Source organism: Fulmarus glacialis, unplaced genomic scaffold (genome assembly GCF_000690835.1).
Source record: "Fulmarus glacialis isolate BGI_N327 unplaced genomic scaffold, ASM69083v1 scaffold15106, whole genome shotgun sequence".
NCBI lineage: Eukaryota > Metazoa > Chordata > Aves > Procellariiformes > Procellariidae > Fulmarus > Fulmarus glacialis.
This window is the reverse complement of record NW_009216359.1, coordinates 22,114-47,926: the sequence shown is the minus strand read 5'-3', so window position 1 is coordinate 47,926 and position 25,813 is coordinate 22,114. Positions and strand designations below refer to the sequence as shown.

At 35.3% G+C, this 25,813-nt stretch overlaps 1 protein-coding gene across 1 annotated transcript in view; it reads left to right on the top strand.

Annotated features, from left to right (window-relative positions):
* Window positions 1-25,813, top strand: part of CNKSR2 (connector enhancer of kinase suppressor of Ras 2) — a gene marked incomplete at its 5' end in the record, with an annotated part of 137,356 nt that overhangs the window by 98,620 nt on the left and 12,923 nt on the right. The window contains 4 exons of the mRNA XM_009579277.1: window positions 11,609-11,670; window positions 13,067-13,226; window positions 14,699-14,772; window positions 22,704-22,775. Of these exons, the coding sequence (XP_009577572.1) occupies window positions 11,609-11,670; window positions 13,067-13,226; window positions 14,699-14,772; window positions 22,704-22,775 (368 nt within the window). The remainder of the gene's footprint in view (window positions 1-11,608; window positions 11,671-13,066; window positions 13,227-14,698; window positions 14,773-22,703; window positions 22,776-25,813) is intronic.

The window sequence follows — 25,813 nt, the reverse complement described above, 5'->3', positions numbered from 1 at the left end:
TCTTCTTCCTCCTAATAACCTTCTTTTAAGTGGTTTAAACAGCTTAAACAAAATAAAAATATTTCAGCTTAAAATCAGCTGAGATAGGCACTGGTAGAAGATTTTCATCGCATATAGTTAGGTTTTGGGGAGCTGAAGACAAACTGTGTGGATAGATTCACATATTTGGATGAAATAGCATTATCTTCATTAACTGTACAGTTGCCTATGCAGTTTCTGTGATATGATTGCATCCTTTTTTTAAAAAAAGAAAAAAAGCCAAAAGCCAGAAGAAAGACACTTCTTACATGTAGTAGAATGTACCGCATGCTGATGGAATATATACTGAAAACACTAGCAGCTACGTGAGAAATTCAAGACTACAGAATGTTACTATGAATATCTAGCTTTTTAAACTCTTAAAATGAGTAGAATGTAAAGCAAGTCTAGCAGCTTTTTTTTTTTTAGCCTTCTGCAGAATAAAAGCTAGGTATTTCTGCATTACAACTCTGGTTTCTTCCAAACTCTTTTGGCACATCTACATTACATATTTGCCCCAGCACTACGCACAGGCTAGACTTGCGCCATCCATGCAGAGCACCCACACCCCTCGTTGTAAGATACTGTCCGTTCACACATTAAACTCTGCCCCTATCTGACCAGTGCAGAAAATCTGAGCTCTACTTGAAAGCAGTCTTGTGGCTAGAAAAGTAGGGCAGCCACAGGCAAGTTGTGACACTTCACTTCTGAGCAGGTGTCATGATTTAGGAAATTACACTGTGCAATTGGAGGTGGAATCATTAAATGTGTGACTGTTCTGAGGTTTTAGGAAGGCAAGCTAAATTAAATGCTTCCTGAAGAAGCAGCCGATTTGTTTTCCTTTTTACCGGAAGCAATTTACCCTGTTTGTTATTGTTTCACAAATGAGAAAGGGGGTAATGAGCATCTAACGTAGTCCCTGCTGCAGCTTTTTTGCAAACAAACATCTGACTATATGCTTAGCACAGTTCGCTGTGTTCTTTGATCTTCATTTTACTTTAGGAGAAATTTTTTTCTAGTAATAGGAAACCTTGACAATTGTGGATTCTAGACATGCGTGCGTAATGTAACCATGACATCATTACGAAGACCTTGGGTTTGAAGATCTTACTCTGCTTAGCTAACCACACAGGCCTGCAAGGGAAAAAGAAGGCAGAAAAGAATTGTCTCATTAATGCATTGCACAACTGCTAGTTGAATAAACAGGTGTTATGACTATTTGCACTTAGTTTCCATGTGAAACTGCTGCTCAGGTTATTTTTCATAACATGTTTTGTCTTTGTAAATATTAATGCTTAAAAATTGTTTTAATCGTGTCCGCAGTAGCAAGTTTTGGAAATTTTTTTTTTTTTTTTTTTTTTAGTTGTGGTTAATGCTGGAGAGGTAGGAAGAGATAAATATTTTGAAAATAACTTTTAGTCTCAACATTGGTTTGTCAACTTTGCATGTACAGATACACCTGTATTGCAGTAACTGCAGAATAGTACAGATGCATCTGAGCTAGCTGGCTGACACTTGAAGTATCAAGTAATAGCCTGTAGCATAGTTCTGAGCCAGTAGCTGAGCCAGCATGGAACTGAGAAGGGATTTCAAATCTCACTACAAAATACTCAATAATTAATTTGCAGTGACAATTTACTTCTTGTTGACAGGAATACGTTACACAAGCTATGGAGGTTCAAATAACCTAAATATAAATCATAAATCCAGGCATTATAAATGGCTATAAATGCATTCCTGTGACCAGATAGATAAATCTAAATTGCTACATATGTGTTCTTGTGAACCAGCCATAAGGAAATTTCATATTGTACCTACAATACTTTTCTGCACAAATATATTTTCTAATATGCTGAAATTCTTTTTTTTTTTTTTGCTCAAGTTAATTATGGTGGCCTTGACACTGAGCTGCAACCAGATTGCACTTAAGTAATTCAAAATGTGAGATATGAAGGTTGAAGACAGTTTTGCATGCCCCTTGCATCTAAAAATGTACATCTCCCAAGTATTTGCCAAGTAAAAAAGAGCAGGATGAGAGGTGCCACTTTCTAGTTGTTCATAGCTGCTGTGGATCAATAGAGTTGTTACTCAAGCTCTAGCTCTCTGTGTTTTGAATCGCCGTATGCTTCTAAGTATCCAGGTGGCAGCAGGGACTAACAGTATATTTTCAAATGCAGGCTTCACTGTTGTCCACAATGTTTAACCAACAGCTTTGAAATTATCTCTTGATCATCTGTGCTGTGTACTTGAGAGCCTACATTTGTGTAACCTTATGAAACAGGAGCCATCCTACAGAGGACTAGCAAGAAAAGCTCTCAAAATAGTCTGTTTATGGACTGTGCATCAACTTGGACATTCCACATCAGTCCCCAGTCAGAATGATCGGAGCATGTTGTACCATGACAGAACATGAAATACACTACCCAGTAATTTATACCCAGTTATCTCCTGTTCCAGGAGTAAATTCTGGCAAATAGTCTTCTCTTTTTACCTACTGGAAACTTTACTAGATTAAAAAATTATTGCAAATTGAGATAGTCAAAAGATAAGTTTGGATTGCTCTGTTTGGTCAAATAAATAAATGCAAATCAAAGAAATTATTAGTATCTAAAATTATTGTTTAATCAATGGTAAATATATATTAGCAGTTTGTTACAACTAGAATCATTTTATATTACTTCTAGTTTATAATCCTATCCATTACTGCCAGAGTAGGAGCTTAAAAAAAGTCAACAATACAGATTGTAACTGTTACAGATACCAAACATGAGGCAAAAGGTAAGTAACACTCAAAGTAATTATCCTTATTTCTAGACTGTGTTCATTCATTGGGATTGATTATCTGTATCCTGTCACCTGTGGAGAAGCCAAAATGATAGCAATCTAATAAGATATATCAGTTTGTTCTGATACAGTTATAACTTTCATTTAGTGATGGATTTAATGACCCTGAAGATAGATAATAGAAAGAGAATTGGGATGTTATAATTAAGAGCACTGATAATGTGTAAGAGACATTTTATTTTATCTTCTTTCTGACCATTGCTTATGTGATCAAGGCATGCTTAATTTGTATGCAGCTGGTTAAAATCAGTCCTTATTTTCAGTAAATACTCTATAAATTTTACATGCTAGAACATTACTCCTTACTAGAGTTTATGGGACAATTAAAGGTGTGTTGTTATCTTTCTATGGTAGAAAATGAAAACATGTTCCTCGAAAGGAAAAGAGGAATGAGTGTCAACATGGAATGGTATTCACAGTTGCACTTGTTTGGTGATACTTGTTTCGCAAAGAAATAGCAAGTCAATTCTGTTTGCTATAAGAGGAATTTTTGCATGAAGAGAAAATGCAGGATACTTAGAATTCTGGTGATGCTCTTAAATGGACATAACTGCTCTGATAGCAAAAGTGCAGAGATGTATGCAGCTACACTGTTGATTTCACATATTCAGTATTTGGTAGGTGACAATTCTCAGCCTTCATTAGAAATATTTTACCAGGTATGTCTTTACATTCTGATTGTTTTAGCTTTTATCAAATACATTAAACTGGAAGATAGTACTTCTGCTATCCCCTATAATTCTAGGGTTTTCCATTCTAATTTGTTTTCTAGAGATTCATTATTGCTATTTTCTAATCATACAACACTGTTCCTCATTTGAAATCCTGATCACCAATCTTATCACTAGACTTGTACTTCACTTGCATGTCCTTTAAGATGCCAGTTGGAAGTTACCACACCTACTTGAGTCCTTTAAATTCTGTGTTTTGCTTCCATCTAGGTCAAAGTCATTTCCAGCTTTTTTTAGCTCATTCTTGTTAACCTTTGTACTTTAGCTCTATGTTCAGCATCATCATTCTGACTGAATACTGAGTCAGTATGCATCTAGTGCAGAGATCAGAGATAGATTGTACTTAATCTTGATCTGTGCTTGCTTCTTAGTACCTGTATTTCTTTAATTCTTCTTCCCTTTTTATATTTGTTTCAGTTTGCTTACGACATATAATTTAGTCAAAGTTCTGAAGATAAGGAGGGGAGGCAACCTTTTTATCCATAGAAATTTCAATATATGACACACAGCTAGGCAGAGCATATCAAAACTCAGAATAGACATTGCTGAAGGTCCTTTATATTTCTGTCAAATAGGAATACCTCAGAAATCCATTTGAGGAAAATTGTATGATAGAATAAGTATTTTAGAATGAGCTTTATTACAAAATTAAATTTCATTTAAAGTTTTGCAGTTATTTGCTTAGTATTTTGCCCTTTTTTATGTCATATTATGCAAACACCCTGAAATAATTGTTTGATTTGTTATTGTTTTTTTAAATTGGTATACGTTACTCATAAGTGATTGGTCCTCCTTTTTATAGATTCTGCAGTTTGTTTCAAAAGCAGTATTATACATGAACAAGAAAACAAGCGTTTAGTAGAAGATCAACTGTTTTAATTGATTTGAGGAATATCAGTCCAGGCCTTTATAATCGTATCACTGCACATGCCTTCCCCCCTTCCCCCCGCCCCTTCATTCTTTTCCCTTTCACTTCTGTAACAACTGTTTTCCTAAAAAGAAAAGTGAGGAATAACTCAACCAAATATGATGCAGAGTATTTCAACCAGAATAGACAACATACTAGGGTTCCTCTATGTCTAGATTAATTGGTTCTGTCACTTTCACACAGATAATTTACTTGTCTAAAGAGAAGAAAAGATCAGGATTTCTTCCTCAGTGATCTGTAGATCTGAATATTTGAGGAATAATTAGATTCGCGGAGGAGTATTTGATAGACACAAAATCTTTAAAAAAACAAACAAAGAAAACAAACTCCTGCAGACTGTTGAAAACTGTTCCCCCCAAAAAAAGTTAAGCTCACTGTACATGAGAACACCTACTCCTGACCTTTCATAAGATAAAACTTTTGAAGAGCTTTCAGAAGCCTGCTTGTAGACTGCTTCTACAACTTTACAACATTTTTGCTGGTAAGAGTCTGTGATTACAGTAAGGAGACGCATTATTGTGTTTGCACGGAAGCAAATAAAACTTGACTGAGGACTTTTCAGATAAAAACACAGATGTATTATTCATATTGCATATTGGCTGAGAGAAAGAATGGAAGCATTGAAACTGACACTTTCCAGATGGGTCAGAGCCGTGATTAAAGAAACAGACCAGAAATGGGGGGAAATGCCCAGCAGGATTTAAGTGCAGTTATGGCATTCTCATGGGCAGACAGAAATGGAGCATCAATGACAAAATCTGCCTTGCAGCGGATTGGGCTTCTGTCCATTCCTTTACCAAATGTTGTAAGTTGAACTTTTTTGGTTTTCAGTTGTTTCTTTCAATCCTTGTAATCTACAGACAGCTCAGAACTTCTAAGTCTTGTCTATTAACTTTTATGGGTTTAATTTTAATGTTATGCGTCCCATCTTTTCACTGCAGTCTGGAAATTTCCTTTGACTCGGGACTGATAGATGCTTTTAACTGACAATGCAGTAGTTGTTTCTGCTAGTAAATTTGATTTCTCATAACAAAGGAAATCATCAAATTAGAAAATGCTGCTTCCTGTCTTGCTGACTTCAGACAGATACTGTTATTATGACCAACAGCATTTGGGAATATGTTAAAAATGTCCACAATCCTTCTATTCCTTTTTAATTTTGCCCCTCAATTCCTTTCCCATCGTTGCACTCCTTTTCTATTTATATGACATATGCAAAAAGTTCACATTTTTAACGTTTTCCCACTTCTCCTTTTTCTTACTTTTAAAAACATGAGGGGAAATTGTGTGTCTAAGAATTTTTCTGTGAGATCAGACAAAGTTGACCCTGGTTCAGTGTCCTGTTTCCATCAACAGCCTGTTTGTATTAGGAAAGGCCTCTGGTGATGCTTCCCTGCTTTGTTTACTAGCCTTTAGAGAACTCCAGGAGAAAACTCAGATATACTGTAGATAGTATTTCTGCATTTTAAAGTCTGTGTAAATTTTTCATATCCATGGCATCCTGCAGCAAAATATTATGGAACTCTTTGCTGCAGAATGCTGTGAATACCAAAAATTTTAATTGTGTGTGTTAATGAATGAAGGTTCAAAACAGAAGAAGCTAATTGCTAATTTTATATAACTTATATAGCCCCTTTATTCAAGGAGATATTGAATATTTGTTCCTCATTTACTCTCTTCAGAACACTCCTGAGTTCATAAACCTCCCCAGCATTGCCCTCAGTTGCCTTGAGAGACAGTTAGATGAGTTTCTTTTCAGTTTCCTTCTGTCCTCCTTGATGCTAAGGAATCAGAACTGCACGCTATTAAAAATTTTGGAGGACCACTACTATGTCTGTACCCACCTAACAGCCTTCACTATTGAAGTGTTTCAAAAGGATTTAGGAATACAACTGCTACTAACTACGTAGAGACAAATTATTGTATGCATAGTATTTGTATGAGAAAGGTATGCAGAACATGTCCTCTTAATAAGTGAAAAATTCACAAACAGGCCTACTGAACAGGGACTGTCTCAGGCTTTTTCCTTTCTAACCTAAAATGTTTTGCAGTACCATAGTGTCAGGACACTAATCACACATCTTCAGAAAAGTGAAACTTTGCCTGGACCTTCTCCAGGGATTTAGAACTTCAAACTGCACTCTGCAATAGCCTTTCTGCAAATTGAGCACTATGCCCGTTTCTTCATTCCAGGGATATGGATGTTAAAAAGCATAACAACTAAACTGTAGCAGCAGTTGGAGCCTACATCGAAGTTAGTTTGAAAAAGTTTACTTGGTGTTCATTTTGTTGCTAAGAGTTTCTATTCTTTACATCAGGACTGTTTCTGGGCCCACAGAAAATGGTCACCATGCTTCCCTCCAATAGCAAATGTAACTGTTGCACTCCTTGTTTGCCAGCTAAGACGATACTGTTAGGATATCAGTATTGCAAAAATATTACTGTTTTTCTGATGTTCTAAATTTTCTAGTGAACTGATGAATAGCTGTGGTCTTTATGAATTTCCTGTTTTTAAGTGCTTCCAGAATATGAAAGAGGAGGTGGTGGGGAAAGAACAGAACAAAAGAAGATATTAGACTTTCTCTGTACCTGGCAAACACATCTGACATCATGTCAAATTTGGCCTGATAGTTACATACTTATTAATGTCTGGGTGTTTATACACATGCTTACATATTGCTAAAGTTAAGATACCCAGAAAGTAACTCAATGGAAGACACATACTAAGCAATTTGGGTTATCTTGATTTGATTCTGTAATGACATGCGAAGTAACCAACTTTGCAAAATATGGAACATGTATGACTCTTTCCTAAAGGTCAGAATATCAGTTCAAATACAGTTCAAACCTGTAAACTGTTACATTTTAAAATGCAAATTACTCTTAAAACAAAATGCTTTTTTTTTTTTTTATTTCTACCTTTTTCCTGTTTAGAAATACTTATTCTTTCCCATTTTAGTCTTGACACCAGGAATCCACTATACCTGTGTTAAATGTTGTTGATGCTGAAAGAAATGCGTGAATAAGAGTTAGCCCTGCAACAAAGAACCAACGATTTATATGTCCTAAGACTCTAGTCCCTAGGAGGGAGGAATTGTGTTGGTTGCTTTTGAATCTTAGCTGATCAGGGTTGAGTATTTTTAGGCCAGTGATTGAATCAGAATCAGATATTCTCAGATGATTTATGTGTTCTTAAGTCAGAATATTAAGAATGGTTTTGTGTTTCTTAATAACATTAGCACTGTTCATTGAAAACAATGGTTAAATTTTCAAAGAGCTTCCCATTTTAAGTGCTGCATTTAAAATAACTTTGAAACATGATTACATCTGTAAGCATATGTTTGGAAATGCCTGGACTGTGTGTGTATATGCACTGCTTATTCAGATTTTTTTTTTTTTTTCTGCAGTTATTTGACTTCTTTCTTCCTCTCTATCCTAGATATGCTAGTTCTGCCATTGACCGTCAAGGAAGTACATCCATGAGGAAGGTAATGATTTATAAATGTACTTTAAAAAACAAAAAAATCCCCAATAGTTCAATTCATTGTCATATTTTTAAAAGATACTTAAGATATCACAAACCTTGAATTTTTTCTATGTTATGAAACATCTGAAAATAAAAAGCTAGGAATAATTTCCATATTCAGAAAAGTAGCTACCACAACCACAGCAGTGTGTATGCAGTACTTTTAGTTAAGTTTAGTAGGAACCTTACTATGTGTTCTAAGGTATGTACTAGTTTTGGGAGGAGAATCATAGAAAATGTCCAGGTTGGAAGCGACCTCTGGAGGAAAGGTTGCCCTGGAGGAAAAGAAAATTTTAAAACCTCTTCAGATATTTAAATAGTGTGAATGCTATGATAGGGAGATATTGGATTAAGTTTTTCAAAGATTTTTGTAGTACCAATTTTGAAGGTCTTCAATGGAAAATATCTAGACACTATTTTTTAATTTTTAGTATTTTGAGAAATATTTCATACAAAGGACAAACAGAACCTTCATCTATAGAATGTTTATTTCTTCATTCCAACTTAGCACTTTTTTCACTAAGTAGGTGCTAAATAACTTTTGAAAGTTGCCAGATGTCATTCTACCTCCCAAATATTTACAAAGTGAGGCTAAAGACCAGTGACAATAGTGGAAGATGTATGACTAAATTTTCTGTAGTTTGTGAGAACCTGCAGTTGTGTTTATTGATGTGCTGCCTCTATCTGCCAATCCCTACCTTGCCTGCTGCCTCCACTGGAAAACGCTTGGGCCTGTGCCTGTTCCCAGGGATCCTGGTACTGCAAATAATCTAATACATATAATGTGAGGAAATCAGCACTATGTCCCTACCATTTGTGTACTTTGCTAGTGAATGCACTGGTGGCTGTGTTTGGAATTTGTTAATGGTTTTCCTTAAAAACTCCTAAGGCTCAAAATAGCAGACATACATGCAACCAGTTTTGCAATAATAGGTTTGGTTCCCTTCACCCTGACAGGTAACTGAATCTCTGGTCTCCAGGGCATTTTTTAAACACAGCATAGCTTTTCCTTTGATCATTCTGTGACAGGACTCCTCCTACTACACTGTGATTATTTTGAGGTCTCATTAATTTAGCTTCATGTAGCACAGATTCAATTCTATCACTTTTTTTTTTTCCATGGTGTGCTTCTTGTTGGGTTGGGGTGGGAGGGCGTGCATTTTGTTTAACATTCTACTTTGTGTTGTGGTTTTGAGATGAGAACTTAAATGCTGACAGCCACAGTATGTTCTCACATCATCTGTCTGTTTCCCATAGCAACTCTGAGTCATTCTGAAGTTGCAAGTTCTGACTGTTTTCTTAGTGTTTACCGCAAAGTTAATTATATACTAGTTCTTTTATCTCTCAGAATATGAAGCTTGAATTTTGTAAGTTAGCAATGCTAGTTAAGTACTGATTCCCAAGGTATTGCAAACCTTTCACTTTCTCTAGCTTTCTCGCTTTGAAAACATTGTATGTGTGCATAAACAAAACATAGTAAGACTAATTAACTTTTGCTTTTAGAAGAGCTAATATTTTCAGCTCTCCTTGATTTGTTGTGCTTGTATTTTCATTGTTTTTAAAACTTTTATATTGAATGATGCATACCAGTTTCTGGTGAGTATCCTAATGTGTATATCCTCCAGTTTTTCCATTTTTGTTGCAGTTCTTTAAATTTAATCACATATGAAAACTGTAATTTAATTATAGGTTATTTCATCACTATATTATTTTAGTCTGGACAAATTTGGTGATCTCTGTTTCAGAAACAGATACCTGCTCTGTCCTAATGCATTTTTATACAGAAAGAGGAACATTGAACAGATTTTTTTCAGTCACAGTCACCCCAGAACTCCAGTTGGCACAATATAACTGACCAGTACTGCTGCTGTGGCTTACAATACATCAATTAAAACAACCAATGCTGCTGTGCATCTTTAATACTTTCTCACAGACTTATTTTTCCTGTAGCACAGCAGCAAGCATTAATCTTTGTCTTCTTTAGTGCTCAAAACAGAGAGATAAATTTGCAGCTATCAAGTAAATGGAGAATATGTACTGTCTTACGGTGATACAATGCTTGTACACTTACAGAGCTTGTCACCTGTCAGAATCACAATATTTTTGTGAAGCATTCATATACGGTGACTGACTGGGAGAACAGTCTGAGATAAGCACAACACAGAAAGCTGGTGTTCTCTGAGCCAGCGCTCTCAGGAGTCAAGAATTGCTGATTTCTGCAAGTCACTAGAAAATGTTCATGCTGTTCAATGCTGTAAAATTGCAGAAGGGTTACAAACAGGTCTGTGCATATGCAAAACAACTCTACCCCCCTCCACTTTTATTTAAAATAAAACTTTGCCTCTCCAATAGTTGGAGTCCTGTTTTCAACTGTTGCTTTTCTATACTGCTTAAGCTGTAATCCTTCGTTATCCTAAATATTAATTTAAATATTTTTTTTTAATTATAATCCTTGGTTATTTAAAATTTTAATATTGTGACATTTAAACACTTTTTTAATATGTTGTACCACAGTTGTTAATAAGGACTTTTGTAAAACATGTTTGCTTTTTGACTGCAGGGTAAGGAGCTGCCGTAAGGTAGGGTAAGCAGTTGGATGATCTCTGGGAGAAGATAATTATCTGTAGTCATACCACTAGTTAAGGTAGCATGGAGATATCCTCGTCAGTGACTGAGGCGCCCTTCTTCTAGGCCCTCTACTGAACCGAGTGTTATCTGTCACAAAGGAAAAATCAAGAAAATTTAAAAGATGGCCCTTTCTATGCTACCCTTTGCCTGGATGTTCTGGTTTATTGTGCTGTGAATGTCTGCTGGTTTTTATACTGGTAATGGCAGCATCAGTTACCAATCAGGCAGCTACTTTGTCGTGTTGACCTGTAATTTTTCCCCTAGCATTTACATGTTTGAAGTAAATCCTTACCAGCTTTTGAGTAGTATCCCTGTTTTTAAAAGGTTTAACTAATGAGATGCTTTTAGGTTTTTCTTAAGGATCTGTAACGATTTTATACTGCAGCCACAAAAGAAAGAATTTTTTTTTTTCTCCTCAGAGTTATTCTGTCAAACTACCAACCTAACAAACTGAATTGTTTCCTATGGTTGGAAATGGTGTCATTGAACACATGACTTTACACATTAACTATATAATGTTTGTGGTGGATATTTCTTTTTGAATAAATATTTGTGTAACTATCTCATGTACACTTACAACAAACTTCAAGTATCATTCATTTTATCGGGTCATTCATATCAGTTTATATCCTTAGTTTTCAAACTACTGCATAACCATTCATGCAAAGAATCCTTAATGATTTGATTGCAATTGTAATTAGTAACTGAAAAAAGATGGGATTTTAATTTGCAGATTTAGCACTGTGTTGTTTTCTTTAAGATGTTTATAACAGTAGCAAGAGAAAAATGACAAAAATGAGATCCTATGATAACTGATCCTATGATAACTAACCCTAAGATAACCATGCAGATGGTAGTGAATGCTAGCTGTTTCATGTTACTACTATTACCTGCATTGGTTTTTCATAATTTAATTTTTTTTTTTCCTTACAGTCATTCCATTACGCTTCCCTCAGGGTAAAAAGCAGAAAATGGTCAAAAGGTAACTTATTTGAGTTAACATTTTGAAACTGGAAAATGAGACTTCTTCTCTGATAATAAGTGATCTGCATCAAATGCCAAAGTTCAACTTAATTCAAATATTTGTAAATTTGATAGTAAACACCAAATAAACAGTAAAATACCAAACTAAAATACCAAATAAATGTCTCATAAGGTATAATGCTGCTAGACTCGGTGCTAAAATTTCCTCTGACTTAAGTAGAAGAAAGGTAGTATTTGTATATTTTGCCATTTCTCTCTGCTGTGTTTCTTTATCTATTCATGGCCTATTTGAGACTGTTAAAACAATGAACATACGAAAAATAATTACAGCATAATAAATTCATATGAAAGTATATGGCCAGTGAGCTCTTTTTATTCTGTTTGTTGGTTTAGTCTCCTTTCTATGAAAATTTTCCTTTTATTGTACTATACTTTTTTAATACTTCTAAACCTTACCAGAACACAGCACAGTATCTCATTCTAAAAAGAGCAAGATGTTAAGAACTTGCTTGTGGAGTGTTGCAGAACAAAGGATGGTGTTTTGGTGTTATCTAAAATTCTTCACTGTTTCACAGCTGTAGGACAAATATAATTCTTGTAGCAATATAAACTTGATTTTTCACAGAAAAATGTCTAATATTTTAAGGAAATTTCCTACAGTCTTTTTCAGGAAAAAATGATACCATAATTAAGAAAAAAGCCTGTTCTTATTGATATTTAAAGGTACACTAAAATTTTAAGCCTCTCAGTTAGGATGTATTGAAATAACAGCAAAAAAAAAACTTCCTGGTGCTGTGCCTTTAAACAGGATGCAGTAAGGTTAAAATATTGTTTTTCGGTTAAATTCAGGATAGAAGAAATGTAAGCATGTGCATTTTTATGGAAGTGGATGATCTTTCTTTTTTACTGACTATAAATATTGACTATAAAAATTGAGTTTAAAAATTCCCAGAATTTGATAGACCTTCTGTTGCTAAAAGTAGTAGCAGAAGATAATGCAAGAAGTACTGGTTACATCTGTGTACAGATTATGTCATACTCTGAGTTTCAGATTGAGGGCTAAATGAATACAGTTTTACTTTTGAATGATGACGCCCATCTTAATCAGATAAAAATGCATCCCTAAGAGGAATGAACCCCCTAGAAATTAAATAAACCATCACATAAAACAGGTCCTTTTTATTTTGTATTCATGCTGAAACCAAAATTGCAGAGCATTGTCAAATTTGGAAATTGTTCATTCAATCTCCTCTCCCTGAAACTGGAGAGGATTTGGCTGGAAGGTTTTTGAATTGAATCATCATTAAAAATTAGTAGTGTGTTTATATTGAGAAGAATAGTTCTTTCACTCTTTCATTCACTGAGATGACTCATACTTGTCGTGTTCTTAGGGAGCTCTCTAACGAGTGGGAGCAGAAGACGGATTTCCTGCAAAGACTTGGGGCACGGAGATTGTGAAGGCTGGCTATGGAAGAAAAAGGATGCCAAAGGTTATTTCACACAGAAATGGAAAAAGTACTGGTTTATTCTGAAGGATTCGTCCTTGTATTGGTACACAAACCAGAATGTAAGTATACTTTATGTTTGGAGAAAGCCAATATTAAACCTTAAGCTTTATAATTCTTTTGAATAAAATCTATTTTTACTACATAGTAGGCTATGTTAGTGAACTGCCACTTTAATTGCCAGGTCTGGGTCGCTCTAGCTGGAAATATTTCAATTGAAATTATTTTCTAAAGTCTCCAAAGTCCATGTCCCAGCTTAATAGCACTCTTAAAGAAATGAATACGTCAGTAGTTAATACTTTTCCACAGATACTATTTATTTGGACTAACATAGTGCTCACAAGCAGCTCTGCTTAGTTTCATTTGTGTGGGGAGATGTATACAGTGTGACCGTTCATGCTAGTTAAGCACTATGTGAAGCAAATCTGAATTTGTAGATCTCTATCTGAAAGTTATTCTTATATAGATGTTCCTCTTGCTTTTTGCTGAATTACTCTGGAGTTTGCAGTTTCTCATGTGTAAAATGCTGTTCTTGGCGAAATGTTATTGAAAACCACTGGGCCTACGCTTGTGCAGTTTGCATATATGTAGGAAAAAATAATGGAGGGGAGAAGCCAAAAATTGTTAGACTGTTATTCTTCCATTTGTATGCATTGAGCCTCAGTGCCTGATCTAAACTGTCTGTGTACAGCCTGCTTTGATTACTGATATTTTAGTACATATTTTCCATTTTCTTCAAGAGGACAATTTTACAAGCGTAATTATCCTCAGTTTTAGTATTTTCGTGTCAGCCCAAAACAGTATTGTTTCAGGCTGTGGATGATAAAGGCTTTCAGGTTTTTTGCTGAAATGCACATTTTGCTTGACATTGTTACATGCAAGGTGGTAGTCATTATGTGTCCCACTGATTTTCAGTCTGTTGTTTACAGCCAAGCCATAATTCATAGTACACTTGCTAATACTTTTCAAAAATCTGACTGGTGTTAATATGTCTCCTTGCTTTTCCTGGTAAATTACTTCAAAAGAAGCAAAAAGTGACAAGAGATACTTTCTAATTATTACTTTTCCATTTAATCACTGGTGAGCTCACTGTAGGAACCTCCTCAATTATTATGAGCAGGGCAGATGGTCTGCACAATCGTGACTTTAAAAGGAAGCATTCATGAAACACTTTTAGAATGCAGACTATACGATGAGGAAGCTGAGAATTCTCTGTAGTTGTTGATGTCTTGAATGCTATTTTAGGTGCTCTATTTGGTGCTGAAAGATTTTCTGTAATCTTCAGCAAAGGGGAATTAGGATGACGGCAGCTCCTTTAAGAAACTGTCAGTTTAGTTACTTCATAAAAGTTATCAACGTTGTATGATGAAGTAAATACATTTTTTTAAGTAAAAGCATTATGGGGAAAATATGTTCAGTATTTCAACTGATTGGATGGCTGTTCTTAGTGTAAGACCCAAATGGCTACTGCTCACTCCTCTCTTCTTTAACTCTATGTTCTTCTTCACCATCCCTTTCTCTTCTCTTTTGGTAGGATGAAAAAGCGGAAGGATTCATTAGTTTACCTGAGTTCAGGATAGATAGAGCAATTGAATGCAGAAGAAAACAGTAAGTAATGTGTCAATTACCTTTATAAATTAAAGGATCACTCTCAGAAATATACTGTATTTAGTACTGAAAATTTGCAAAGCCCAGAGGGGGAAGTTACACAGACAACCTTGAAATCTGTAAATAATACATAATAGATCCACTTAAGCTTTAGTGTTTCTCTTTATTATAAAAGATACAACTTAATGTAAATTCCATAAACTGTCTTACAAAGCATTGGATAACTCTTTGGTCAGCTTTCCCAATAGCCCAGTTACAGCTTCAGTTAAAGAAGTAAAGCAAAAAACAATGAATACATTAGCCAAGAGATAAAACTTTCTTAGGTTCAGTATGGTCATCTTTGTAAGAATCAAGTGTGCAAGAAACAATTACCATAGAAAATACCATTAAAAATATCATAGCGAGGGGTGGTGAATATAATCTCCATTTTCTCCTTTACAGAGGAAGCTTACATACCCAATATTGTGTTATTCTCAACTGCTAAAATATTTAGGTTCCATTTGCAAAATGAACATTACATTATTGCTTATGTGCATATTTCTACTACCGCATCATCCCAGTGTCCTGGTTTCGGCTGGGATAGGGTTAAATTTCTTCCTAGTGCTGTGTTTTGGATTTAGTATGAGGAGAATGTTGATAACACACTGATGTTTTCAGTTGTTGCTAAGTGCCCTCCTAGTCCAAGGACAGCTCCCATGCCTACTGACTGTCCTAGGTACACAAGATGGGAGGGAACATAATCAGGACAGCCAGCCCAGCTGGCCAACAGGGTATTCCATACCACATGACGTCATGCTCAGTATATGAATGGTAGACGTGATCCAGGAAGTACCGATCGCTACCTGGTTATTGGTCAGCGCGGGTGGTGAGCAATTGCATTGTGCATCACTCATTTTGTATATTCTATCATTACTATTATTATTATTTTCTCTTTTCTGTTCTATTAAACTGTCTTTATCTCAGCCCATGAGTTTCTCTCACTCTCACCCTTCCGAATCCCTCCCCGCCCCACCTGGGGGGGGCGGGCAGTGAGCGAATGGCTGCGTGGTATTTGGCTGCCTGTCAGGTTAAACCACGACACCCAGGAAAAAGCATATGCTAAGCTTTGCCACACTTAAGGCATATTTAATAACAGACACTCATTGGAAATTTTTTGCAAGTAGTGTTGGCATTGGAATTCATAGCTGTCAAACAGCAGGTTTAACAGAACAATTCTAATGCTTTGAGACTAGCACTTTGCCGGTATCTCCTGAATTATTTGCATGTGTCTTCTGTACGCTGCACCTGGATTTTTAAAACTTGCTGCCATGAGGAGCTACATAGAATAGCATTAAAGATACTCTGTTACTAAAGCTTTTATAGTTATAACTAAGTATCCTGCATTTTTGTTGTGCTTTTCCAAAGACTAAATGTAATTTTGGTCTGAGGAATACAAGTCCTACAGCTATGGACGCAAGTACAATAAAAATACTGAAGATATGAATTACAGTAGAGACTGCTCATCAGAAAATCAAACCTTTTCAATTGCTTGTTCTTGTCTGGAGGTATTATTACTGTCTGTCTGAGAATTAGAAGACAGTGCATTTATACTTCTATTACTCCTTTCAGCTGAGAGTATCACTATGGAAATTAAACACGAACTGAGCACTATAAAATCCTCTGAGGAACGAGTAGATACTAATAATGATACTGAACAAAAATACAGAAAAAATAATGCCCTTTTGTTAGAACATAAAACACTTAGCCAATTTCAGTGAATTAACCAAGATCAAACAGAAGGTCATTGTGCACAGCTAGAAATAGCTTCCAGAGCTTTGCTCTAAGTATTAGAACATATTTCCTCAGAACCCTTCTTAGAGACAATTTCTGTAGGGTATATGCACAGGAAAAAGTCTGATGAACTAAAACTTTGCACACTACTGAAAACTGAGTACCTTCAGGCTTTGAATCCTTTCAAAAAGAGGTAGGTCCAGGGGTAAAAGCGAAGACATAATGAAGACATTAATAGTATTGCCTTTGTTCACTGAGCTGAATTTCCTTTTGATTTCTTCCTTCATGCACTATCATTTATATATTTCCCCGTCATAAAAACTACACCTTACATTTGCCACTATTTTACTTGCTCCTCTGAAGACTGCAGAGAAAGTAAATGCAGTGTTACGCTCACTTACATTTCAGTATATCCGGCATATGTGAATGGAGGGCCCTGCTTGTGTTGCAGCCAGCTCTAATCCACAGCCTCTATAAGTGCACTTCTAAAGCACTTACCTATCCTCTTCCATGCTGTCTTACCGAGGATGGGACTGACCATGATTGCCGTTGCCTGATTCTACTGAAAAGCTAATGGTTCTGGTGTGCCCAGGGACAACTTCCTGGGTTTGATTCTTCTGCATTCCTTTTACAAATCAAATTAAGGTAATGGTGACCCATTTTGACCCAGCATATGCTGGAAAAGTTCTAACACACACTTCACTATTCTCTCTGCTAGACTAAAAGGAAACATTTCAGTTAGGATTTTCTTGCCTCCTTTTCAGAGAGGGTAGTGAAAGACAGATTTTACAGGATCAGTTCTCGCTTCTTTCCACTTCAGGATATCTTTTTCATTTAATAGTGGGGTTTTAGTAGGTGCTGGAATGTAACCTAAAATTTGTTGCAAGCTTGAAATCTGAAAATATAAATCTGGTTGTGTTCTTACTCACTTCTATATGATTGAGTCCATTTTAACATTAATGCAAAAGCTAGTAAAGCAGTTACCTTGACAGTTAGTAAGGACAGGGGAAAGAAACCTAGTTCTTTCCTTTTTCTTTTTTTTTGTCTTTTTGGTAGGTTCATTTATTTTTAAATTAAAGTAGCCTGAAAAGTATGCTTAGTATTTTAGTGCATAAAGAAGTCCAGCTAAAATTACAGTGTCAGTTTTCTTTCAGCTCTCTCAAAAGCAAAACCAAGAGCATTTTGGGACTCAGCTTGGATTTCCCCTCAAATTTCTGTTATTTTCAGAGCCATCAATGTGAAATGTTCAAACGTGATTGAACAAAAGAATTTGAACTCTTACTAGAATAATTAATAGATTTATATTTTCCACTGTTCTGTCAGATGAGGAATGTTGTTTTATTGAATAACTGTTACTGACGTCCATAGTATACACCGAATGAAATAGCCTTAAGAAAGTTTTCACGAGAATATATAGTAATTGAATGCATTATCCTGTGTGGCTTGGTGATTTGCCTCTCTAATGCATTTAATTGAAGGTACTCTGATTATTATACGAATCATGGCATTATCTCAGACTGGTTTAGCTCTCCAGGCTATATTTGGATATAGAATGACCTTGTCCCTGCGAGAGGAGGTTTCTTGCGTTGACACCAAAAAACTTTCCACTGTTTATAGGCAACACCTGCATCTTCATGATTAAAAATGATGATACTGTATTAGAAATCTTAGTTATTTAAGTTTGCGTGATGTGGCATGACATGAATATCATGTTATTTTCAAAGACACTGATAATTATAATGCCCCATGATGAAGTTGATGCACAACACTAAAGATTAATGGAACTACATATATAATTTATCATTGTTAACTAGTGCTTTGCCTGAACTTTCAAAAATTTCCACCTAGTGAAAATTTTCATTGCATAATTAATGCAAATTTAGGTCTTAAATTTATGAAAGCATATGCCATACTATTGGCACTTCATATTGAAGCTGTGCAGTCAGAATTCTATATAAATGTCATTGATATAGTATACGTAGACACGAAGTTATATCTTAAAGGTTGCTACAGTTTCAGTAATTTTTATTACCTCTGAAATGAACTTGACAGTCTTGGTAGACAGCAAACCAAACTTGAGCCACCAGCGGGCTCCCACGGGAAAGAAGGCCAACAGCTTCCTGGGCTGTGTTAGCTGGAGTGCAGCCAGTAGATGAAGGAAGTGATTATTCCCTTTTACTTGGTACTCATTACACCGCATCTAGATTATTGTATCCAGTTTTGGGCCCTCCAAAATAAGCCAAAGGTAAAAATACAGGTATCGTTCTTCTGCATTATTCATATTTGTCTATAGATCTAGAATTTTTTCCCTGGAGACTTTTCTGCAGTTCTTAATGCTAGTGTATCTAAGTGTTTCTCTAATATTAATCTTTGTGACACTTCTGGGAGATGAAGATGGATTTATTGTCACATTTTGCAGCCCAGAAACAGAACAGCGAAACATTTAAATCAAAAGTTTCCACAGAATTGGGATCTCCATTTCATAAATATAAAGACCTGTTTTCTTCAGAGTATGTAAATATGTAACAGTACAATACATTATTGCAGATAATTCAGTAAATTATCAGAATATCAGACAAAACGATATTAAGGAACATTCATGTGGCAACCAATTATTAAGTCTGTTGGCTGCAACTTAGCATGTGAGAACTCGTTTGCATAAGCAGGAAGATCTGCAGCATTTAACTGATTTATCCTTGAACAAATTCTTGCTCTCTGCATTTTATGACATTCACAAATTCTGTAGCAACTGAGACAGGAGTCCTACAGAAAGTAGCCTTACCTGTTGCATAATCCTGATTCACCTCTCTAGCAAGTCCACTCTGTACCTTAATTAAGGAGGGTTCCTGAGAGTATGTAATATTCACATACATAATCATAGTTGTATCACGTTACAAGAGCATAGTGGAGCCAAATTTAAGTTCCTTATCACACTAACTCTGACATACTCTAACTTTTAAAAGGTTGACTCTGAAACCCCAATATTGGCATTTTAATGCTTTTATGTATGTAAATTTCCTGTCTAGGAAAAGAATCCTATTGACAAGCAGAAACTCCATGTGATATTCTAACAGGATTAATCAAGAGGATTAGAATCTTTAGCTCCACCACATAATCCTCTCCAATTTGAGCCAATACTTAAATCTCAGAACTGGAAGATTGTTGGGCAAACGGAACACTAGAAGGTAGAGATATTGCACAGAGTTCAGACCAACAGAAAACAGAGTGTTGACATCACAGCAAAAAACACATCTGTGAAAATAGCATATCATGCTTAAATAGTATAACAGTGCAGGTGTGTTTGTTTAGTAATTACTTTCTATTTTGAGTATTAAAAATTAAGTTCTGTAAGGAACTTATGTAAGGAGGTATAGTATTTGTTAATCACTGTGTAATTAACAACACGTAATGTACCACTGTACTATAAGTGTGTGTGCATAAATACATATACAAAACTATTTCACATTTCTTATTCGCAGACAGGTATCCTCTGTTTTGCTAGAGCCGTTGGAGTTGCTGGTAGTCAGCTGGCATAAGGGGAGTAAAAAGTTCTGCATTAAGAAGTAGGAGACTGAGAATGATAAGAATATTTGACACTAAAATCAGATTATACTAATCAGGTAGAAGAAACCATAGATTTGATCAGAGTATACTTAAAACTATATTTATATAATGGTCAAAATCTCTTGCATTAAAATCTTAAAATTCGGTCCGTATAATTAACAAGCGTATGCCATCTAGTGGGCATCAGGAAAGTTTCCTCCCTATTCGGGATTTCTCATGTACTCACTATTTTCATTTGCAAAATACAAGTAGCTAGGGAGATGAGGATCCGCAGTTGAAATTATCCATGTCCAGATGCCAAAACAATACTTAAATACCTCTCAAGTCTCTTTTATGGAATTAAGATGTTTTATGATAACCTTCTGTGCAAAGGTAAACATCCTTAATATACTTCTAATCTCATGGAAAAGGAATCTCCACATAAATACGACTCTGCTGTTACCTCATTATTCTGTAGAACTTTTGTTAGGAAAGCCTGCTACTGTATGCATTTTTATTAACAATATATGCAAGAAAATCAGTGTGCCCAAGTGAAGCTTCTTCAGCTTTCATTTTTGTCTCTGAAAACTGCAATAAATCATAGTAATTAATTAAATGCTCATTTGCATTTAAGCTATTAATAGTAGAAACGTTGCATCACAGGTTTTTCATAATGCCATCTGTAATGATTCCTAATCTAATTCTTACATCTATAATTACCATATAAATGTCAGTATTTTAACGTAAATGTTATGAATGATGGTGTGGGGGTTTTTAACATTTGCCAACTAATCAAAATAATAGTCTTTAATGCTCCGAGTTTGTGGTTTCCTGGACAGCAATACTCCTTTTAATTATATTCACACCAAAAAAAAAATGTTAAAAATATTATTATTGTTCTTAGCAGTTTTCAAATAACTGCTCAACTGAGGGAGAGCTTAGGGATTATACCATATAAAAACATTAATACAAAGCATTTTTATATGAACTATAATCATCCATGCTGTAAGATCTTGAGCTTAATTATTATCTCATGCATGTAATCTGAATAGACTACAATGCAATGTAGTGATGTCTGTATATAGTTAGTGTAAAGTGATACTCAGACCTTGTCTCGTGGAATCAGTAATATAGAATTGAATTACACTGGCCAAGTGCCTGGTGAAGGAATTGACATTTGAGGAAGGAGAAAGAATATTAGCAATGCACAGAGCAATGTCAGTCTTACAGCTACCTTTTGTCTTGCTACTATTCAGTATCTCAGGTCGGTGTAGCCAAGAATATAGTATACTGTACTACTAATATTGTACTAGTTACACAAGTAAAACAGTACAGCCTTTTAAAATTAAGTTAAACCTGTTGTGATATGCTTTTGGAACTATTCCAGCGATTTCTAATTTTACTTGCACTTTTCAAAGCACTTCACTCTATGAATTAACCTTTGCATAAATTTAAAGTCACCAAAGGGAAAAAAAGCCAACCACAACTATGACTTCTTGAATCAAAAGCTATCTGTGAGAAGAGGCTGTGCAATATTAGTGAGATACATCGAACTGACCATGAACTATAATGTAACAATAAACATAAGGTTTAAGTCTAAATATTGGCAACTCTGTTATTTGCTAGGTGGCAGACGAAGAAACATTAGCTATTAATGACTCACAGCGATTGCAGAAAAAATACAGAAAAGATTACATTAAGATGAAAAGTACCTGGGATATGTTTGGTTTTAGAGTAACTTGACAAAGCAACTGCTGGAATTAGAAGTGACTACTTAGAGTTAAGACCATTAAAGGAACTTCTTTATTATTACTTACTTCCAAACAAAGCAAACCTGCCACTTATATTCCCCAGAATTTTCCATATGCTTCTCTTAAGCTCAAATTGAATGAAAATTATAATTAGGGATTAAAAAAAAATTGTATTAAATTTAGGAAACATTGATTTATTTAAGCTTATTCTAGAGATCTTACAGTCTTATGACTAAGTAAAGAGAATTTGAGAGTGCTGTATTTTTAATGTCGTCTCCAGTTGAATGTAATTACCGGATGGTTATTCATCTTTATATTCCTTCCTTCTCATTTATTACCGTAAAATAAAATTTTGGATAAATTCATGTATATCTTCAGAATCAAAGTTACAATAAAGATATGAGACAGTTATAACACATAAGTTGGCAGCCCTCTATACTTCTTTGAGTAGGACACAAACCACAGTCATCTAAATATATAAGAAGAGGTGGAGGGATCAAACTCTTATTCCTTTAGAGATCTCTGGAATACAACTGATATGTATTTAAATATACTCAATAAGATTTTCATATTCACCCAAGAAGTTGTTACATGTATAACATCACTGATTATTGAAAGGATTTACATTTCTAAAGTCATTCAAGGGGTTTTTGAAATTTTTACAAAGTTCGGTTTGCAAATGTAAGTGTAATCAGATCAGTAGGAATCCATCCACAAGTTTATCCAGCAAGATTCAGGCTGAAGATTCAAAATGCCTACGAAACCTGTAACATGCTGAAGAATCACAGAGCAGGTCAGTTTTGCATATTTGTAGACAAACTGTTTGAAAGAAAAGAGTTTTTTTTATTCTTTGTGCTTATTTTATAGTGCCTTCAAAGCATGCCACCCCAAAATAAAGAGCTTCTACTTTGCAACAGACTGCCTTGAAGAAATGAATAGGTAAGTTACGTTTCCTCTTTATCATGATATATTCTTTATCATGGTACTCCAATAATTGAAAATAATATTCCCTCTCACGTAGAAATATACTCTTGGAGCATGATGTAATGCTGGTTGATAGTGTTCTCAGTCCTTAGTCCACTTAGTCCTCCATTAATTTTAGTACATACATTACATTGTGTGGCTCACTTTGCTGAAATTTTCACAATTCTGCAAAGGTGTGTTAGGAAAGTTAGTTGTGTTGGTCTCATCTACGTTCATTAGAATTTTTGTTTGTTAATGGGCATAAAGTTTATCACTGCTAATTTTTTGTTGACCAAGGCTAGAAATATTAATGTGGGATAAATGTTTCTGGTATATAAAAATAATGCATACATACAAAGCTCATACTTAAGAGTATATCCACATGATGGGATAAGATATTTTAAAGTTAGCTCTACTGACAATCCACAGTAACATGACATGACCTAAAACCAGAGAAAAGCAATTTGAAGTAATTTTTTTTAAAAGGAATGGGATGGTACTAATGAGATGCATTTATTTTTCATGCCAGAATTGGGGGGGCGGGGGAACAAAAGAAAACCCAAAAAACAAACCAACTCCCCCCACCCCCAGCAAGAAAAAACCCAAGAACAAAAAAAACCCAGTAGTAATTAATTTTATTCATTGTATCACTGTCCCAACAAGGAACAGCTAGCAAAGTTCAATTGTTGGCATTGCTGCATGCTTTTAAGTGTCCTTGGATGTGCGGGGAGGGCATTCAAAACTTGACTGGACAAGGCCCTGAACAACCTGATCCAACATTAAAGTTGGCCCTGCTGTGGGTGGGGTGTGGGAACAGATGACCTCCTGAGGTGTCTTCTAACCTAAATTACTCTGTGCTTCTATTTCGTGATTCAGTGATGAAGGCAGAGGTTAGATAAATGTGGGGAGGTACCTTTGATCCTCAAAGGCAGTCTCAGATGTTCTACCTCCTCCTGTTACTTCAGTAATTTGTTTATTCCCAGCTGAGGTAAAAAGCAAGGACACATGGAACAATGTTACCATACTTCGAAGTCTTAAATCTTTCCTGGCGTACACTGCTGAAACTTTGAGATTTAGTTCATTCTTTCTGTTTGCAGACTTAGAAAGACACAACTACCTCAGGACACGGCTGGACTTTTTTCTTTGGAATACTAATGCCTTAAAATTATTTTTTAAATTGAACATTTATATTCTGTGGCTTACATGGCCCTGCAAGAAATACTGTATTGATGTATAAGACTGGCTGTATTAAAACAGTTCAGGCTAGTTCATCATCCACTGATGATGATGATGAGGTTGAGTTCTCAGGAGTATCTCGCTGTGGCTAGCTGTCATTTTTAGGGTATAAATCTGCTGAAGAATATTTTTTCCAATGTTAATAATGTTCCATTGTTCAGTTATGTAATGTGACTGAGATTTGTTTGCTCCAAAACTGAAGTGTGGATCTTCTGCTATTTTTAACTATGGTCTCTCCCTTGATTTTAGCTACTTTCATAGCTATGATTTGTTGAAGTGCCATTGATCATATCTTTCTATTATACCATAAAATGTTCTGACTCAAGGAAAACCAGGAATTCTTGACATACATTCAATAAGCTGCTCTTACAATATTCATTGATTTTTCTACACTGGGGAGCCAACAAAGCTATCTTTATGACAGTTTACAGCCTTCATATAGACTAACAGTTGGAGAGATGCCAGGATGTATTTTCATATCATTATCCACGTTAGTTTGGAATTCACGAGAGCCTTTTTCCTGTGTTTTTGGGTCTGCTTCCCATGAGAAAAGACAAAGGGTGAACTTCCTCTTCAAGTATTTTTTGCAGTACTTTTCCTTCAGAAATGCTGTTCCTGTAGAGTAATTGTAATTCACTCCTCAGCCCAAATGATGGATTACTACGCTGCCTCTGTAAAATCCCTGAGCATCCCCTGCAGCCTTTACATGCTTCCTGGAATTCCTTCTCCCAGATATCCTGTATGAAATTTGAAATGAGTAAGCAAGATTCATAGATGAAAAATGCACTTAAAATAATAATTTCACAAATCTCTGTCTTCCCAGCAAATTGTTAACCACGTAAACTGAGGAAATAGGGCAAATACTCTGCATGGTATCTTACACTCCTGCAGTCACCAAAAAATTTAACTGGATTTTCTATGCTGATAGAAGAGTAGATCCTTTATGCTGAAAAGTAAAGGAGCTCTAGTATGGAGAGGAACACAGCATTTCTTTATTCACTCTGTGGGGAATGTATACCCTTTCTTCAATTGCATTTACCACCAGCTTTCGGTTTTAACAGCAGTTTTTACAGTTTCTTACTTCAGATTCCCTGTTTAATAATTTTTTTCCACTCCAGAATATTTTAATCTGCCTTTAATACCACATTGCTGTTGAAAGAATTGTATACCAATGGGTAGTAATTGATTTGTATGTAGCAGATAGAGTTACTCTGTTGAAGCTGAGTTTTGCCTGCTGTGTTGCATGGTGCAGACAGACTGCGGTTTGCAAAATTAATGCTCATGCTGTTTTGTCAGGTCTTACATGAGCATAGTTGTGTTCTTAGAAATGAATTAATAATGAAATTGATGAACTCATCTTTCACTTGCCACAGTCACGGGGTACTCCAAGCTTGTTAAAGGCCTTATTTCCCAGAAGTGCTTCATCTCTTACCATACCATGCATAACTTGTTTATGGCTTTAATACTCCTAAGGAAATTAGCATTGAATTTCATATTCAGTTGTTTTACAATATGTACTTTATTTAAAACTTTCAGGTGATTGAAGTATGCAGTGCAGTGCATTTACAATCTCCTCATGGACTCCAAATATTATATTAAAAGAAGTTCCTATTTTAGGCTGAATAATATGATCACATTTGATTTGAATAACTGGGTTAACTTTGCAGTTTTAATAACTCCCATAAATCTTTTGCATTCATTCAAAAAATATAACAAATATCTGCTACCCACTGTAACAGAATGATGACTGGTTTTGTAGGGGTCACTCCCAATATTTT